The sequence below is a fragment of the Sander lucioperca genome, chromosome 18 (genome assembly GCF_008315115.2).
Source record: "Sander lucioperca isolate FBNREF2018 chromosome 18, SLUC_FBN_1.2, whole genome shotgun sequence".
In the NCBI taxonomy this organism is placed as follows: Eukaryota; Metazoa; Chordata; class Actinopteri; order Perciformes; family Percidae; genus Sander; species Sander lucioperca.
This window is the reverse complement of record NC_050190.1, coordinates 22,602,271-22,622,698: the sequence shown is the minus strand read 5'-3', so window position 1 is coordinate 22,622,698 and position 20,428 is coordinate 22,602,271. Positions and strand designations below refer to the sequence as shown.

Genomic DNA, 20,428 nt, shown 5'->3' with positions numbered 1-20,428 from the left:
TATGTGTGTGACTGACTTTCCACAAAAAAATAAGTGAGTCACCTTGGCTTTTAGGGTAAATCCTCTCAGCTCCCTGTACACCCTATTGAATTATTTGGAACAACTGGACTCTGTACTGAAGCCAAGGTCACATGCCAATCCCACACATTTACAATGACACACATTGTCTTCTTTCTGGCCACTTCTCACCTCTGTGCATGCAAAGGGAAACATTATACAATCGCTATCTCTTGTCTATCAACAGATGAGCATGATGCGCCATCTCAACAGCCTTGTCATGTTGAATCCCTCACCCCTCCCTTTTCTTCTCTCTCTCGCTCTCTCCCTGTCTCTGCTGCTCATTCTGATCACGAAAAGTTAGTTCCCACCACCTCCTCTGCACTGTCTCATCAACTGTAGCGATGCACTTGTGATATCATAAATCTCTGTAAAAGAGATACATGTGTGTGTGAGTGTGTGTGTGTGTGTGTGTGTGTGTGTGTGTGTGTGTAAAGGGAGCCAGAACACATGCCATTGGGCAGCTGTGTGCTCTTTTCCTCTCTGACTGACAGTCGGTGTAACCCTGCACTCTCAAAAAAAGCCTCCGTGTGGTCCTAAAACCAGCCCTGTTAATGAATCTCGAGTGTTAAACTTCACTCCACCTTTTAATATATTTGTCACTTAAGCTGGCTCGACAGCAAAATTAATTAAACGGCTAATGTACCAAGATGTAAGGACTGTGAGGATGTTGTGGGAACCAACTACTTTAAGGATTCTTAGATGTTCCACTACAGTATGTGGGACAGTAGCTGCAGTCTGCTCAAGTGACATGAAAGCAACTCTTGGGACAAACTGTTCCCAAAGGGAGGGACACATACAGTCAGCAGTGATGTGTGGGACAGACACAGTTAGCTACTAGCAGCTTGGAAGCTAAAGAGACTCATATTTCCCTCAGGAGTTGGTGGAGACCAAAACAAAGCTAAAAGGAAGTGAATATTGGACTTATGGCGTTTTTCCATTACATGGTACCTGCTCGACTCGCCTCGACACACTGTGCGTCCGTTTTCCATTGCAGATTTTAGTACCGCCTCAGCGTGGCTGGTCGTATGCCGGCTCGACGCACACACCAGCGCACAAGTATAAACATCAGGCCACTTGAGTTTGTTTTACAGTTCTGTGGAGGCTCCACACAGAGCTTTCGCCATAGCCTGTGTAGCCTATGTAAAAGTGGCCTGATGTTTATACTTGTGTGCTGGTGTGTGCGTCGAGCCGGCCATTTGTGTGTGTACGTAGGCTACGACGAAAGCTCTGCCGGAGCCTCCGCAGAACTGTAAAACAAGTGGCGCCGCAGTAAACTGCCGTGACCTAACGCGACACACACACAGAACGTCGAAGGTGTGTGTTGCCAGAAGACACATTTAGTTTCAAATGAAAAAATAGCTGGTTTGTTCAGGACACCCCTGTCTGTCGCTTTCACGTCACCTTTTCGGCTCGCCTCAGCTCGCTTGGAACCTTGACTGAGGTGGTACTAAAAAAAGTACCTGTTAGCAGGTACCGGGTACTTTTTTTCGTAACGGAGAACCAAAAAAGGCGAGTAGAGTCGAGACGAGTCGAGCTGGTACCATGTAATGGAAAAGCGCCATTACATTCATCAGGTGTCCAACACAACTCCAAATTAATGCTAATGTCGTTCTGTGTCTGCCGCTTATGTTTGCCGTATCAACTTTATACAGTAATATGTCAATGTTATGTTTACAGCTTGCTACGCTGCTTCCAATTGGCCCCAAAAAAGAATTATTACAGTTTTAATGACAATTTAAGGTACACATACAATAGAAAAAAAATGAAACTTTTAAAGTCAAATGTGCAGCCCATTTTCTTATTTCCCTACTGTTCAGACAGATTAAGCATTAAGGTAAATCTGAATTAACAGGTCTTTAAATGCTTAATAAGAACTACATCTACATTACTGTTATCTGATATTGGCATCACCTGTATTTTGTGATCCGTTGAGAAACACAAATGCTTCAAAATTCAAACTGTTCAATTATATGATTTTTTTATTTTGTATTTATATTAAAAAATAAATACTGAAACAGCATGTGATTGGACACAATGACAATTTCGATGCCATTGTTCTTATCTTTTAATTAGCAAGTTGAGCAACATATAAACGCCCCAAAATGAATGTATTCCTTTTAAGATGCTTGCTTAGGGAGGGGAGAAGCAGAGGGATGTGAGTGTGTGTTGAGTGTTATGTCTGCAAGTACTTTCCTCCACCCACGACACAGACCTAAACCAACCCCACTGCTACAGGAACAGGTGAGTCAGCAGCCTTCACGGCATTGATCAAATACATGCATGATGGGAAGAGTGGAGGGACTGAAACAGAGGATCAGTTGTTCTCCAACAACAACAACTGTCGCCTTCGTCCAACTGTTAAATACACACTAGACGTGCACACATGCCATCCTAAAGAGTTTAATTAGCACACAAGCATTGATACACATGTCTAAGTTGGCAGGCAATTCATTTGTGTGAGTGGCTGTGTGTGGGTGTGCATGTATGCCTGGATGGATTCAGCGAACAGCAACTGCTTCTTCCAGTATTTCAGAGAAGTTGAATAGTGTGAACATAACAACTTCCTAAACACACACACACACACACACACACACACACACACACACACACACACACACACACACACACACACACACACACACACACACACCTGCTTTGTAAAATTGGCTGTCTGCTGTGTGTAAAATTATCTGTGTAAATATAGCAACCGATTTCATGTTTATTTCTGCTTGAGGCACCAGGCAGACTTCACCCATATATACATGGATGCACATGTGACAACACACACACACACACACACACACACACACACACACACACAGGCATTTAATTGGACAATCATATTAAGCTTGTTACTGTCCTTTATTGTTTAATTTTCCAATTTACAAGCTTATTACGATTTTTTTTCTCGATTAATCGATTACATGTTTGGTCTATAAAATGTCAGAAAAGCGCAAGATGCTCATGAAGTCGTGTTTTGTCCACAACTCAAAGATATTCAGTTTACTGTCACAGAGGAGTGAAGAAACTAGAACATCTTCACATTTAAGAAACTGGAATCAGCAAATTTCTGATTAATCAATTATCAAAATAGTTGGCGATTAATTTTATAGCTGACAACTAATCAATTAATCTTTGCAGCTCTAAAATATTAAAATTCAATTATTCAAATATATGTTTGTTTGTCTACTGAGTATAGGATAGGTTTATAAATATTTTCTTAATAAGAAGATAACTGTAATAATTACTGATTTATGTCGGCTTTATATTTTTATGTCATTTTTAAAACTTGCAGTGAAACCAACTGCCCACTGGGACAAATCAAGTTTAAACTTGAACCTGATATCATGGAAATAGGCAACTCTTCCTCCCCATTTCTGTGATTATGAACAGACTCACTTTGGACTGGGCCTGCCAAATGCCATCTCCATGGCGATAACCCTTTCCCTGGATTGAGTGGGGTAGAATGCTTCAGGGTTACCGTGCCAACAGCAGGAAACGCAGTTCACATTGCAGCTCTATTCCCAGTCTCACTTCCTCTCAAGACACACACACACACACACACACACACACACACACACAAAGTTGCCTTGGGAACCTCCTCTCTAAACTGCCGAGAATAAACGGAGTTCAAGTGCTGCCTCCATGATAGATGAAGTGAATCCGTGCTTGTCACGGTCTATCTCACATCCGAATCAGAGAAGCACAACATGGGAACAGTTGAAGACACAGACTGCTATAGCTATCTGAGCGGAGGCAGAGGCTGCCTTGTAATAAAAATGTCACAAGCTCAAGTACCACAGCAGCCAATGGCCCAGTTTTGAAAATACTAAAAATATCATACTATATCTGATATTTTTATTTTACATCAGCACATAACATGAACAGATGCTCACCAGTTGGTTTGGGTTGAACAACTATAACGACTAGAACATTTCTGCATTCTGTGACTCAGCAAATATTACATCATATAACACACTATAGTCACTGATCTACAATATTAGAGCATTATCTGTAGCTCTATTTATAAAATCACTGTTGTGATTTGTGGATGGATGCAATTTCTAACAATTAGTGCTAACTAAGTAAGCCATTATACTGTCTGAGGCTCATGTATTGCTAATACAACATTCTAAGAAACTGTTCATTTACTGTTGGGGTCAATGGTGGATGTTAAGAATTTTACTCTTTTTACTTTTACTACTGTGGATTATATGTATTTGTACTAAATTAATCACTGTGTCATATGTCATATGGGGACTTAAAGGAATAGTTCAACATTTTGGGAAATACTTTTTTTACTTTCTGGCAAAGTTGGATAACTCAGCCAGCAGCCTTTTGCCTAGCATAGCATAAAGGCTGGAAACAGCTAGCCTGTCCAACAATAACAAAATCTACCTACCGACACCTCTAAAGCTCACTAATTAACATGTTATATTTAGCTTGTTTAATCCATATAAAAACAGCTGTGTAAAAACAATAGTTTACAGTTGTGCGGGGGGTTATCGGTGGGACTATTTCTGGGTTCTGAGCAGTTGCCAAGCAACCAGTGGAGACTCCAGGAAGTAAGTTTTCATTGTTTATTGCTTTGCAGTTTTGCATATTTGTCAACATACACCCCAACACCGATATATCTGTGACAACCTGAAATCGTCCGACAACATCGGCCTGCCAGGCTCTACCCCATATGCAATCCCATAGTATGTCATTCTGAATAACTGCATCTCATAAAGCGTAAAAAATGAATCTGAAATGTTATTCCAATAGAGCTGCCTCAATAATCACAGGAGGAAAGGCCTCATTCTATAAAAAGATTCATAGAAATTTTGACTTCACTGCCTAAACAGCCCAGTGAATTACCTCCGTCTGTGGGAACAGCAGCCTGTCAACAAGTAATAATCTTTAATAACAACAAACTCCAAGCCTTCGATGGCCAGCTTGGCTTTTTTATATTTAACAACGCTATTAGGGCAGGTTTTGCATTACCTTCCCATGGCTATTTTAAGATTTAGAGAAAGTGAGCTAATCCTACATCAGCAATAGCGATGAGCCTCAGCCTGGAGCTGCAGCGAGAGAGCTGTCACTAGTGTGCAGTAAGCGACTTCACACAGCCAATGGCAGAGCAGATCAGCTCCTGTTTCCTCTCTTTTACAGATAGAAGAGTAAAGATAGACAGGAATGTAAGGAGGGAGAAATGTGTCAGCGTATAGAAGTAGCCACTGCACAAGCCATTGCACTTTTTACTGCAGCCCTGCGATGATAATGATAACAACAACAACATAATCTTAATATGAGACGGTTATATAGAACTGAAGAATGTGCCTAAGAAGAAACATAATAATGCAAAAAAGGGAGGAAGCTAAAAGTATGTTGCTTAAGTAATGATCGTACCCTACAGACCATGCACCAAACAAACCACCTTAACATCCCTTTACCATGCACATTGAGCCACATTTTATCAGTAAAAATATAATTCAAGCATACAACATGAGATAATAGCATCTAGAAACACTTCTCTTTGACCTAGATTAGTATTGCATCTTGCACCACTCCCAAAAGTCAAAGTCACACTCATAATGTCACAATCATGGCATTGGATTGTGTTATGGTTTTTCTGCCTGTATTTAATTGAGACATTTTTTTTTTTTAAAGAAATGGAAGAACCTGGGAAAAAATTGTGAAATCAAACTGATTCTAAACGAAGTTTGTGACACACTAGTTCAGAAATCATCCTGTAGATGGAGCTATAGATCCTCTTGAAAACAAAAAGAAGAAGTGAGGTTGGCCTACAAGCCATCACAGTACCCTATGTTACAGTAAGGGCTCAGAGTCGCTAGAGGGTAGCAGCTCTATGCTTGTATAATCTGTCTGACGCTCAAGCCTAACAGGTAAGCCTGGATCTGACAGGAGATGCTGGTTTCTGCCGTCTTTGATCCTCTTGGCCTCAGCTCCTTCATCTCATGTTATTCAAGGCCAAAATTCCTGAAATCACCTTGGCTGACAAAGTGAGAGGTTTGTATGATGAAAACCATATGCTTATATATCACCAAAGTGGGAACAGCTTTAAATATCATTCTTATACAAACAACTTTAAGAAAAGTAAACTGATACATCATTAGTGACACACTACAAGAGGTGCAACAACTCAGTAGTACTTTAAAAAAGTAAAACTTTTTGTGCATTAAATTTAGGACACAGGCAGATTAAATCCTAATGTGCTTGTCCAGATTAACTGGGGAGAGAAATTTAGCACTGAGGCAGTTTTCTGGAGAAAACCTCCGGCACAGTTTGGGTGGAGCTGGGTAAAGGGTGAGTTCAAAGGGAAATGATAAACAGGGAGACTGTAGGGAGATGGGTGGGAGGGTGGTTGACACCCAAGTTTCTACTGAGTCATAATGTTCTGGATCATTGGCAAACTATTTCACATGGAAACACACACACACACACACACACACACACACACAGTCAGTATTCTATAATAAACCTAAAACACATCCAGTTTTCATTTGATTCTGTGGGGAAGCCCCGCATCAGCCAATCCGATTGCACAACTGATATTCTGGGGAAGGGGAGTCCCATCAGCTACCAACTGCTTACAAACATGTTGTGGTGGTTTCCATGGTGACGCAGAGGGAAGCTCAAAGACTTTAGCAGCAATACTTTCCCCTGAGCTAAAAACTTTTCAGATGTAAAAGTGACATGCAGGCTTGCATGTGTGTGTGCACATACAAGCATCTGTGCAAGTGTACACACTCCAACAGAGCACACTGCAATGGGAACAGCAGTTGGATGCTATCCCAGCCTGCACCGGGAGTGGTGAATCATGATGTCATTTGCTGTGTGTGTGTGTGTGTGTGTGTGTGTGTGTGTGTGTGTGTGTGTGTGCGTGCGTGCGTGCGTCCGTCTGTGTGTCCGTCCGTCCGTCCGTGTGTGTGTGCAAATATTAATGAACTCCACCACTTCTCTGTGTGTGTGTGTGTGTGTGTGTGTGTGTGTGTGTGTGTGTGTGTGTGTGTGTGTGTCAAAGGGCTGGGTGGTGAATATTCCATTGTCCAGGCTAACCTTGGATGGTATGAACTGTATTGGAAAAGTCCTCTCACACAGCAACCAAGGCCCCCCGTCTGGGATTGCATTGTATGTGTGTGTGTGTGTGTGTGTGTGTGTGTGTGTGTGTGTGTGTGTGTATAAATGAATGCATTCATCTGTGTGCTCGTGCACCTAGGTTGAAACAGGCGTTTTTCCCCGCTTGGCGGAGGTTCCCACTGTGACCTTATTTCCTGTGGAAGCAGCGGAGGAATGATGTCATCCTCCACCGACCCAAAGTCAACAACTGTACACTGCAGCCCACCCACCCCTCACTAACTCCATCCCCCTCTCCCAGCACCACAAGTCTCCCTCTCATCTCCGTTCTTTTTCTACGCCTGTTCCTCTTCTTCTCTAACTCCCTATGAATTCCTCTTTTCTCAAAGCCAACTTCTCAGATGACAAAAAAACCTCTTCCTCCTGCAGTCTCACACAGACATTCATTCTTCTAGATTTCCTGTCTTCCTGTTATTTCCTTTCTATCTCCACGATTTTCTTTATCGCTCCTATCTTTATTCAAGGGTCCCTTTGCCAAAAAATAACAGGTTTCTGTCTAAAAGGTCAACAGTTCCTTTCCTCAGCTCTTCCCTTCCTCAACAACAAGCTGAAATATGTCGAATTGTCCTTTAGTGGCATTTATTTCCTAAACACTTTAATGAAGGCACTGACCCACGTTAGAGGAAGATTGGATGAGAAAATAAGAGAACTGTATGACTATGAAACACAGGTTTCTCGACAAACTAATTCTACTTTCATTAAGTAAATTGTATATCTTCTCTGACCAGGCAGAGTACAAAGCACAGATACCGACTTTCTATTTCACCTTGTTTCTGGGTTGGCTGCAATTTCTTTCTGGTTTTGAGGTTTGCTGAGTTTCAATGGGGCTCATAAGGACTCGAGAAAAGTTACTTTGTGTGTTGCAGTCTTACTAGGAGACATAACTGTATGTTGCTTAGTTGTTTGACAAAAAAGTCTGCTTCTACAAAGGAACATGAATTCCACTGACTGATTTGGCAATGGGCATGTTAGCAGTTACAACCAAAAACATATTTGGTTTAATTCATTTATCAGCAGAGGATGTCCCAATTATGGACCAGACCCAAGTATGGATAAAGTGTGATGTGACGCATCACCACTTTCTCACGTATTTCCTGGGGGGGGGGGGGGGGAACTCTTCAGTACATCCTAACTCAAGCCGTAACTGACCGGCACTATTCTAACCTGGCAACACATCCACAACAGTTGGCAAAAACACTCAAATCAGCAGAGGGTTAATTAAGCCATCAGAAAGGCAGCTCTGGATTCAGCCAGGAGTGTACGTGTGTCTGTAAATCATGTCACCATTGGTTGTACTGTAACAACCCCACTGAAACAAAAAGATACAGGTCCGATTTAGGTGCAGGGAAATGTGATCTCAAATATCACTTCTTATATTTGCCAAAAACAGAGAGAGGGAAAGAGGAAGACAGACCAACTGCCACTGGAAGGCCATTGACCTCAAGTACCACTAGCAGATTTAGTTGACTCTACTCCCAAGCATCGCTGCTGCCACGTCTCCCCGCTCGGAGTTTGACTGTTGTGGCCTTGCCTCTGATTTATATCAGCTGGCTTCCTTGTCTCCATGGAGATTAATGGGTGTGTTCTGACAGGTGGAAAAAGCCCTGAATTAGTCTGTCAGCAGCAGAATCAACAATAAATGAACGCACGCACGCAAACACACAAGCACGCACACACACACACACACACACACACACACACACACACACACACAGAGGGAGAGAGAGATGAAGATGCTACCGCCTGTGGCCAATGTCATCCCAAAGGGCTTAGCAGAGCTTCCCATCAAAGCCATGGCAATGCCAAGGGAAACACAGCTACAAATCTCCAATGTGGAGTGTGTAAGTAGTTGTGCATGAGAGTGCAGGGGCATTTTCTCACTTGTGTGTGAGGGGGGCTTGCCTTGTTCATAGTTTGATTGGCAGTTTAATGGGCAACTGAAGCAGGAGGTGGGGTTGGCACTGAGGAATATTAGCATAATTCCCAGAGTGCCAGAGTAGGTATTGGGTGTCAGAGAGCTATTCCCAAACTCAGCTGTGACCCACAGTAGCACTGGGTCAACTTACCTCCAGGCCAACACACACACACACACACACACACACTCAAATGGGAATCATCTGAATACACCTGTATGCATATACACATGCATGAACACATATGTAAATGCACACACATACATGAACACCTGGACATATAAGAAAGCCTGGATGCACACACAACACACAAACAAACATGCACACCATCACACACACACATGCAGGTCCATTTACACTGTGGCGACAGTGAGTCTGTTAGCGGGATGCCATAGTACAGAGGGGTGGACAGATTTAGGTCTCCCTCACACCTAGCTCTGCCAGGGGTGGAGGGGGTTGGAGGGTAACGATACCGTTAACACTCAGTGTGCCAACAGATGCCCCCCACACTCTACCCCACCTCACCCCACCCTTCTCCCCCCTCCTGCTGTGCTCCAATCAGCACCTTTCATTGGGTTGCTCTACCCTCCACACAGCAACAACTGTTATTCAACACTCCCAAAATAACACAGCGGCCAATCACAGGGCGGGAAGAGAAATGGTGGTCAATGTAGGCTGACTCCTTGAACTGCAGGTGAAGTAAAGGACACTAAGAGAAAAAACAAAAGGAACAGAGATGCAGGAAAGAGAGAAAAACGTAGAGAGCAAGCATGATAGATGCAAGGGTGTCAAGCGATAACAAAAAAGCAGAGAAGCAAAAAAAACAAAAACAGAGAGGAAGGAGGGATGGATAGGCAGACAGAGGACGGAGGAGGACTAAGATTGCGTAATGATGTGTTCAGTTGCTGGCTGTTCTGTTCAGACTGTGGCAGCTGCCATGGTAACCTCATAAATAGGTGGCCTACATATCAGCAGGGCATAAGGTTACACAGCTAAGTGAATAAACACACACAAACAGCAGTGGGAGGCTGGTGAGGGGAGTGATGCACAAAAATGCAAATTAGCAAAGGAGAAGAAAAAAGTAAGTGAGACAGTAATGATTTGATGCTCTGTGTCAGTGTTAATGTGCGTTTGTCACAGATAATTACCTAAATCCACAATGTGCTGTTGAACACCCACATCAGAGACAAGCTGAGGTAACCCCCCTTCCTAAGTTTATTCACAGCATTGTCAGGGTGTTATGCACACCAAGTCACACACACACACACACACACACACACACACTCCAATTGCCTTACCCGCTCCCTCCCTTGAGCACAACCCTAAATTACCTTAAAATATTCCCAAGGGTGGAAATGAGAACCAACACACACACACACACACACACACACACACACACACACACACACACAACAAAACACATTACAAAACACAAGTTTGAAACCGGAACAGTCAACAGAGAGCCACTCCGAACACAATGAGCTGTTCGGTTCCATGATTCAAAGCACCAGCTTTTCTATTCAAGCCCAGATAGTATCAGAGTGTTCATCGCAGCTAATGAATACTATTCATCACGGCCCATCAATTACAGTGGCATCAACCCCGTTGTGTCACAGCGATAAAATCCTCGCCTGGGTGTTTAATATGACTGTATTGAATGTATTGAAAGCAAGAGAAGCTTTCTTTCAAATGTTTCTTGGTTCCTGTGTGCCCGTCACTTAGTCAGCAGACTGCCTGTCTATTTGCTTCTCACACCATGGCAACGGTAACATTTGAAATACATATTTAGATGATGTTGCTATGTATTATGATCCAAACTCTTGATTAATATGATCAGTTTATTACTACTACAGTGAACGTGAGCAATCCATTTAAAGCTACACAGCGTGCAAATATCCTCCAAAATGACAAAATGGGACTTGAATAAAGAAAAAGTGTCCCATCTCTGCATATATCTGCTCTAACTAAGACACTGATTTGCAATAGATTTGTATGGTACTATAATCCAAATTCCAGAAGTGACATTACCTTCTACAAAGCAGTGAGCAAGTGTATCTGCCAGAGAACGTTGGACTCAATAATGATGATTTTTTTTCAGCAGACACAAAGAATAATAATTCAGGCCTGAGATGTGCAGTTTGCTGACAATACATGATTTACATCCCTGAAATTCCTATCCCCCATTTCATAGATGAGTTTTAAATGTAAATTTAAAAAAAATCTCACGGTTATAGTGTGAAACTGTAATGTTCAGTGATGTTCAGTTTCACTCTGGCTTTCCATAAGCTTGTGCATTTGTCCGTAGTTTTAATTTGAAGGTGTGCTTTTGACTTACTCTGATCACCTCTGGAGTCTGCTGGATGAGGAGGGTTGAACCAGTGTCTTTCACAGTAGCAGGGTCGCCCACAGCAACGTCAGCATCTCTTGTGGCTTCCACAGTTGGGATGGCAACAGGGACAGGAGCTTCAGGTGCAGCCACAGGTGTAGGTTCAGCTGAATGAGTGGAGGAATGCAAGCTTGCAGGAGCAGACATTACAGGTGCAGGGATTGTTGTAGGAGCAGTGTCACCTGTAGAGGCTTCTGTAACTTTATCTGTAGACTCAGCAATAGGCTCAGGTATGGGTGTAGGCAGAGGTTTAGGGGCAGCTTCAGGTGTAGATTTAGATGCAGCTTCAGATGTAGCATTGCACGCAGCTTCAGATACTTCAGTTATAGGTGTCGGTGGAGGTGAAACTGCAGGTGCATTTGCCAGGTAATGTTTTGGCGGTATAGCTGGGATTTGTACAGCTGCATTTGTGTGCATAGATGGAGCAGTGGGAGCAGCTGGTGGGTTTGTGCACTCCAGAGGGGTATCAGCCCTGCCAGTGGTGGCCAGTGTATCTTGCAGGAGCCTCATCACCTCCCGCTCCTTTCCACTCTTCCTCTCAGCACTCCCTGTGCTCCCCGCCCCAGAATCCACTAGCTCCTGGGCAAAACTCTCAATGCTCTCCAGGATCCTCAGCAGCAGTGCCCCATCCTCCTCCTCTCCCACCACAGCTTCACTGTTCTCTCCCTGGGGAGGAGTGAGACTCTGGGAAGTCCTGGAGGTAGGGCCATTCATGGCTAGGTGGTTGGCTGGCTTTTGGACTTGGAACTGGGCCATTTTAGTAAGGGCCTCACTGGAAGTGAATCCTTGGCCTCCTTCTCTCTTCCTGGTTTTGGCTGGAAGAGGAGGCTCAGTGTCCTTGGGGTGGCTCATACTCTGAGACAGATTCTCCAAGTCCATCAGCAGCTTGTCAATGTCATCATTCCTGTGTGCGGCAGCTTTGGGTGCTGAGACGGTTAGTGAGGCAGAAGAAGGCCAAATAGGGTTGTAGCCAGTGCTGGCCGGCAAGGTATTTGAATTGTTATGGAGTGTGTGTGGATGGGACAGGTGCATATGTTGACCCAATGTTATCCCATTATTGTTCTGGGTTGTGTTCACCCCTCTGGTTGGAGTGTGTGTCTGTTGTGGGATTAGTTCCGGTGTCTTTCCCACATCTGCTTCCTCCTCCTCAATATAAAGAGCTTCCATGGGGGATGCTGGAGGAGTGTGTGTATAAGGTGGGGTCGGGGAGATATGAAGAGGGGAAGGAGAGTGTGTTGGAGTGGAGCTGGATGGAGTGCATGTCATAGTTGGGGGGGAGAGTGTGTGTTGTGTGATAGAAGAAGGGTGTGGATGTTGTAGTCCATTGGTAAGTAGAGTGGTTCTGGAAGGGGAACTTTGGACTGGTTTGTTATGGATGGAGTCTGATTTCAAAGAAGATGAGGAGGAAGATGAAACAGAGGATGGAGTAGACAATGCCGAATGAGGAACAGTCTTTGGGATGGGAGGTGACAGCACCACATCCTCATAGCGAGGAGGTTGCTCATTGCCAAATATTGGAGAGTATGGTCCTTGCTGGATGGAGTGAAGAGTGTTGACCAGCTCAGCCAGATCGCTGTGCCCGCTTCCATGCGCACCCTGACCCCCTTGCCCACTGCCTCCCAAACTTCCAATTCCCTCCAGCTCCAGAGGTAATCTCTTCAAATAGGAGCTGAGTCGGGTCATCACAGCCCGATATACACTTTCAGGACTGGCTCCTCCATCCTCTGGCCCTCCACCAGCTTTGTGTCTGATGCACTGCTTGATGATGTCGGTGCATTTCTTTAAATCTTCAGAACATTTGAGCAGGATGTCAAGGCAGGCACGGATGTCCTCCCCGCCTGCTCCACCAGTGCCCGCCTCCGCTCTTGTCTTCTCTAGCAGACGGGCAATTAGGTTCTCCTCTCCCAGGGTGTTGCGGTACAGGGAGGCCACTGTGTTCAGACTTTGGTCCAAAGACCCAATACTCGATAGGCTGCTTGTTGATCCACCACTCACTTTGGTGATGGCCGACAAGATGGCTGTGCTGCCCTTTAGCTTTGTCTCCTCGAGGCCTGCTACCTTCCCTGGCACAAATGGTGGCAGGTTCTCATCATTGGATGTACCCGTGCCATTTGTCATGCCATTAGCAGTTCCGTTTGCGGTGATGTTGGAGCTGAAGTGGCCATAGATGATCTCCAGGTCGGTGGAGCGGCGGCTGAGAGAGTCAGGACGGACTTTACGACCTTTTCGGAAGGTGACGTGGCTGGAGGAAGAGAGGCGGAGCTTGTCAAAAGAAAACTCTTTGAGCTTACCACTGGCCAGGTTGATGGCCTCTTCGGTGATGTCCTTCAGACTGCTAGAGGAGCTCAGGTTCCCACTCAATCCTCCGCCACTGGGGGCCTTTTTACCGCGCCATGTGGGGCTGTCCTCCCCTAAAGACAAATTGCCACTGCTGTCCGCCCTCTCTATACCACCATTATAACTAGCATCCATGGTAACAGTCATTTTACCATGGTTGGAAAGTTGTTGAGTGGCGATGTTATGGGAGTGTATGAGTGAGCTGTTTGGGTCACTGTATGCAGCTTCAGCAGCTAGCAGCTCGGAACAGGTGCCGCGGTGTGCGACAGTACAGTCTAGTCCCTGGGACAGCGCCCCACATGGCCCTGAGCAGTAGTGCACAGCATGGGAGTGAGTGCGCCGGTCCACTACCACACTGTTGTAGCAGCTCACACTGCTCACCACTACACGATAGGCTGCTGCCATGGTTACCAATGTCCTTCAGGGCATAGAAGGGGCAAAATAATATCCAAGTGTAAAAAACAATACAGCTTTAACAAAAAAAATGGATGGATTAGAATGTTATGTTAAAACTTCTTCAGTTGAGAGAGAAAAAAAGTAGCTGAAAATATGCATCTTTCAACCGCATGGTGACAGTTTTCAGAGACATGCCACTACTGTAATTAAAACAAAAAAATGCCAATTAACAACGGAAAAGAAATGTCTACAAACACGACTTCCAAAGGTAATATCCTTTCATGCTTGCACCTGAAAGAGTTTTAAAAGGGTTTCACTCTCTTCCAGAGGAATAAAGAAGGCAGAATTCCTTGTCTGAGAGCTCTGGGCCTCTTAATAACAGCTGTAAGGTTCCTCCTCTCTCCACAGGCAACCTTCTTCGTTTCCTCTCCAGCAGCAGCTCATTAGCCACTAATGACAGCTGTGGAGGATGGCGACAACGGAAGATCCAGCTGGAGTATCACCCATCTCTCTAAAGAAGCAGCCCCAGGGGCCTAATCCAAGGCCAGCGAGGCCTTAACATTGCCCCATCCAAGGCTCATCCCCCTGAGCAAGGAGATGTAGGAAGAATCACTTTATCCCACTCTGTAGTTTCTGAACTGCTGACGGAGCAGCGGAGAACCGTTCGCTGACTCCAACGAAGCTGCAGACTAGCAGGGGACCGACCACAGATGGCTGACTGCCTCTTTTCTTTCTGTGCGTGCCTTTCTGGATCTGTCAGTCCCGTACTCACTCTCGCCCCTTCCGTCTCCCGCTGTTGGCCATGTGTCACAGGGAGTGTGTGTTTATGACCGGAGGACACCACCTGCGAGTCAGCAGGGAAAGGGGCAAAAGAGTAGAAAGGAAAACAGAGGAAGAGAAAGTTAATCATTAAGACAGTTATCAAAAAGTGGATAATTGTGAATGTGAGTGCATAAGAGTGCATGTTTGTGCATTTATGGAGTTGTGTATGAGACACTCTCCCTTTAGCGATCATTAAGATGACCGCTGAAAAGAGGGCTTACAAGGGCTTTATCATCAAAAAACATCAACCTCAAATACACATACATATGGAGAAGTCAGAGGTCGTTGGTGGCTCAGTTGAGAACAGGAATCCTTTCCCTTGCCCTTGAAGTGGGTAGATTCAAAAACATCCAAGATAAAAGGTTGTGCGAACTATGTGAACTAGGAGAAGTTGACAACAAACAGAGTTAAGAACACCGATCTTACATGAAATGTCTGTCCAAAACCCTGAAATGTTCTGGTGCACGGATGATGACCAATTGGAGTGGTTGTTTAAATTTAATATTTATAAGTTAGCGACTTTTGTTTCTAAAGCTTGGCAAAAAAGACTAGAAGGTTTATTTGTTTAGGGTATGTGGTTACTTTGGCATCTGGTCCTTTGTCCTAGGTAATGGTGTCTTGTAAGCATGTGTGGGCTGGGCATATTTTATTGTACGCATGACACAATAATAAAAAAATATTCATTCATTCATACAGATCAAAATGAGGGGAGGAAGGAAGACGCAGAAGTGTGGAAGGTTAAACAGGCAAAGTAGAAAAAAAATGTGACTCCCTCTCATGTCACAGCCGAGCTACAAAGAGTTGTCTCCGACTCCGCTGAGAAATCATGACTCAGTAAAAGAGAGGCCGGTGTGTAGGAAGGAGAAAACACCTGTTGCTTTCCATTCCTGTTTTCTTTTTTGCCTGTGCTCCAGCACAAATTCTATATTAGGTTTAATAAAGATGTGTTTTTCTGGTCCATTGTGTTTTATTCTATTCGGTGTCATTCTATTCAACTTCCAGTGCTTTAGAAGAAACAAAAAGCGCTGTCTCAAACACAGACTTTAATTTTGATCATTTTTAGCTTGGGATTTCAAGCTTTTTTTAAATGACACCTTTAAATTAGAGGCAGCTTTGTACAGTAAAGGAAGTCAAGCAGTATATAAATATCAGTAACATGCCCCATACCAGGAACTAACAGAGCCTGACTAGGTAAACACATTGTGCTGTAAACCTTGTATCACTCTCCCCCTCTTTCAATTACTTTTGGTTTCAGTCTTCAAATTGCACCAACTTATTTTTCTCCTTCTCCCTCTGTTTTCCCTCCCCCTCCACAGGGGCAACGCATTCCTCAGAGAAGCTGTGCCCTCCTACACATGCATGCCCATACGTACTGTATATACACTTATACTTTAACTGTAATACAGCGGTGAGACACCACTATAGCCACAACCACACACATGCAATCTAACCTCAGGCTTAATCTCAACTATACAAACATACTGTGCATTTACAGAAACTGTCAGGGTATGCAAGACTTCTTTAATGTACAAATTTGAATTTCTAAAAGAAAACAGAAAAGAATCTGGAGAAGCCAAGGTCTTGTACTGTGCTCAAATAATTGATTTTAAGAATATTTCAAGCATTTATGATAACCCTGCAAACAAAGGCACACAGATCATAGTTTATATAAGTTCAGAACTGCATACCTGAGGGATGCAGGATATTCAGAATAGCCACGGGAAGAAAGAACAACACTGAGAGGTTATTACAACTTAGACTGAGAGTGCGGACATATGATCTGTTGTGGGTTCTCGGGGGAATTATGGAGCCGGAGTTTCCTACTTAAAAGTGTGAAAAAGAGCAACTGGGAAGAGGGGGGAGGAATGATTGGTGGGCTTGTGGGTGGGGGAGAGTGGTTGGCAAGGTGGGGGTGGGGGTTTGATGCACCTGGAAAAACAACTATTAAAGAGTTGTATGGAAAAAACAGGCAGTCACCTCATCTTTCCGTCTCGCTTTCTCTCTCCTTTCTCTTCACACAAACACAACAGCTGGATGCTGCTGAATCAGTGTCTTGAGCAGGAAATTACACTTCCTGGTAAGCTGCACTTGAAATCTGGACAGGCAGTTAGAAATAGACTATTATAGGATAGTAATTGCACACACAACATGCACACAAACGTGTCCACTCACACTTCTTCCTCTTTGCTGTACACACACTTAATAACTGTGTGTATATCTTTGTAAACGACAGCTTCCCAAAGTGATACGGAGCATGTAAACAAACTCCACTGGTGTTGCTAACACTGAACAACCTCCACACACATGCATGCGCATACACACCCACTCACGAATGCCTGCACATGCCGCACTGACACATATTACAGAAAAAGATGATTCACTAGCGCACACACGGACACAAACGCATTCTATGGTGTCTTTTCGATGCCTTGCTGTGATTTAGTGGCGGTAGTGTTTTTTTCTGGATATTTTATGGGCAAGTTAGCTGAGAATGTGTGGAGGTATCAGCTTTCAGTTTAATGTCAACAAGCCAAAGCTTAAAGCTGAAAACGGGAATGTCTTTAGACATGAAAAATGTGGGTTTATTTTTTAAGAAATCTGATGAAAAATGTTTGTTAACTATTACCCTAAACCTATTAACTCCAAATCGCAATATGTTTATTTAATTTCTAAAACAATGAAGAGACAGATTTATATCAGAATGACTGAGTACAGTGAAGGTTACTTCTTAGCTTCATGTGAAGTTTTGACAAAAGGCACCAAAATGCAATTTGCAGTGGAATCCGTCCCCTTTATCCTTTGCATCCTCCACTTCCTATTTCTTTTATTGCTCTGTCTATCTGGATGGATTCAAAAGCAGAACAAGAAGAGAGTAGAGGAGGCAGATCGTGTTCCCTGAGGTTATTTGTGACAACCTTTTCCGTCTCTCCTTCCCATCCTCTCAATCCCCTTCTTTTCCCATCCGTCCCTCCCTCCCTTCTTTCTCCTCCATCTAAAAAAAATCTTTCCTTCAATGTGACCTTCACCAGGAAACACTAAATCACCGGAGGCCATTTCTGTCACAACCTCCACTCCAGCCTTGAACATGTGTGTGTGTGTGTGTGTGTGTGTATATCGGCAAATGTGCACAAAAAGAGGTTGTGTGCTTTGTTGTGTTGCTGTGCGTGCGTGGGGGGCCTCAAAGGGTAAGTGGGTCTTTGTGAAGAAAAAAAAAAAAAAAGGAACCCCAAACATACCCCCAGGAAGAGAGGACAGGTCTATACTAGCCCGCTCGCACACAAACACACACACAGCTTGATGCACAACCTCAAGGTTGCTACTGAGAACAGAGAGCTCTGCTATGCCATGCAAATACTAAACAGAACCAAGGGAGAAACTAGTGGCTCTGTGGGTATTGACTTCTGCCCTACAGTGAGGGACAAAAGTAGTAACAAAAGAAGGATTACTGGGCTTTGTGCAACATGACTCTCCTCTGAGAAACACACATACTTATAAGGAAATGCATACAAACACATGCAAACTCTGTAATGTGCAGTTTTTTAATTCTTTTAAAATATTATTATGAAAGCATTCCATCAAGTGTGTAAAAAGACAACTTCCTTTCTTCCATCCCTCTATCCTTTCTGCCTTTACTTGTAATTCTTTCTCTCACTTTTCCCCTCTCCCACACTCTGATCTTAAGAAATGTCCAACAAACTAACTCCAGTTCTGACCCACTTCTCTGCTTCTTTCTGTAATCCTCATATGAATTATTTACTCTGTGCCTCCACACAAACACACACACACACACACACACACACACACACACACACACACACACACACACACACACACACACACACACACACACACACACACACACACAGTCCGCAGGCTCCTACTTTACAGGCTGAGATGGCACAAGTGCTCATCCACAGTTCTACAACCCCAGTGCTATCCCAGCTGTTCCTCCAGCACACTTCACATCTCTCGGGAAAGTGGGCTGTGTGAAATAGCTCACCCCCTCATTAGGAACAAAACAGCAACCCAAAAGGACTACAGGTCACACAGACACAGTATATATCCCCTGTAGGAAGGAGTTGAGGGCAGAGAAGAGGATGTTTTTTGTGCTTCTGAGCAGATGAGGAAATCAGTGACTCACATCTTTTCTTATCCTTAAATGTTTCCTGGATAAAAAAGCTTGGCCTTATAAGGCTAACACAGTCTTGATCACCCACATACACACACACAAACACACACAAACACACACTTATTTGGAGTTGGCTCATCAGCTGAGCATCAATCAACTGTCTGGAAAGACACTCCGGAAGACAGCTCTGTCCTCGTAAGACACTGTCACGCTTTCACAATTACAATCATTTTCTGCTGCAGAGAAAGTCAGACTAGGAAACAAGGGAGAAAGATGGCTTGTCTGGCAATCAGACCGTCCAAAATGGAAAGAAGAGAAATAATTGTTTTACTTACTGCAGGTGAAAAAAATAGATCCTAAAGCTACTCAGCCCAAGAGAAAAACACTTAAAATTACAGCAGGGAATTTTAACAAACCACGTCTTCACAACACTTTTGAATACTACTATCATCTCCTCCCAATCTTCTTCTTTTCTTTTTCTCCATACTTTCTTTCTTGAGGAGGAGAGCTGGAGTTTTGGGGGGATGGATTGCAAAAAAAGCCCCGCCTGGTCCCTCACAGAGACAAACAGGGAGCTGCTTTGCAAACCAGACATCTGTACACAGGCCTAAACACAGGCAGGAGAACAATCAGGGGGATATCTGACGCAATTAAGGATCAAGGGACAGTTAAGGTGTCTGCGTTCATAAGCCCTCAAGCAAGAAATATTAAATATGTTTGTTTGGATTTTACAAACAGTAGAATGCATAAAATAACCATTCTTAACAACTATGGATGAGGAATATATGTAAAAAGCTTTTACGTTTGTTATCAAACCTTTAAAACCAAATATGTAGAGGTGTGAGGGTTTGGGTGTTTGTGTGTGTGTGTGTGTGTGTGTGTGTGTGTGTGTGTGTGTGTGTGTGTGTGTGGTTCTCCCATTATCTCTGCCAGTTGTTTGGATGAGACAGAGGCTGCTGAGAGCACAAATTACTGCACTCTGGAGACACACACACTAGGGGTGTTGAAATTAATCATTGCATCGATGCATCGCAATGCGGACCTAGATGATTCTGCATCGATGCAGTGACAGACCATAATCTATTATAGCCTACTGATGTTACTTGTTGATTTTTCAGGCGATGTTTTTTTGTGTTTTTGCCTTTTGTCTGTTATCTGCTGTGTTTACACTCCGCTACATTCAGGAAGTGTCTTTTTTTAAAAGGCAGATACAATACAAAGGGGAGTTCATATACATCTGACTGC

The 20,428-nt window shown here is 43.8% G+C and overlaps 1 protein-coding gene across 2 annotated transcripts in view; it reads right to left on the bottom strand.

The window, feature by feature from the left end:
- The window catches only part of ppp2r3a (protein phosphatase 2, regulatory subunit B'', alpha), a 61,906-nt gene that overhangs the window by 12,840 nt on the left and 28,638 nt on the right, over positions 1–20,428 (bottom strand). The window contains exon 1 of one of the 2 annotated variants that reach the window (XR_004895751.1): positions 11,449–14,241. Coding sequence is in view for 1 of the 2 variants with exons in the window: in XM_031310034.2 (XP_031165894.1) it covers positions 11,449–14,241 (2,793 nt within the window). In the remaining variant the exon portion in view is untranslated. Of the gene's footprint in view, positions 1–11,448; positions 15,077–20,428 lie in introns of those variants that run through there. The other variant, XM_031310034.2, reaches the window with a different exon arrangement.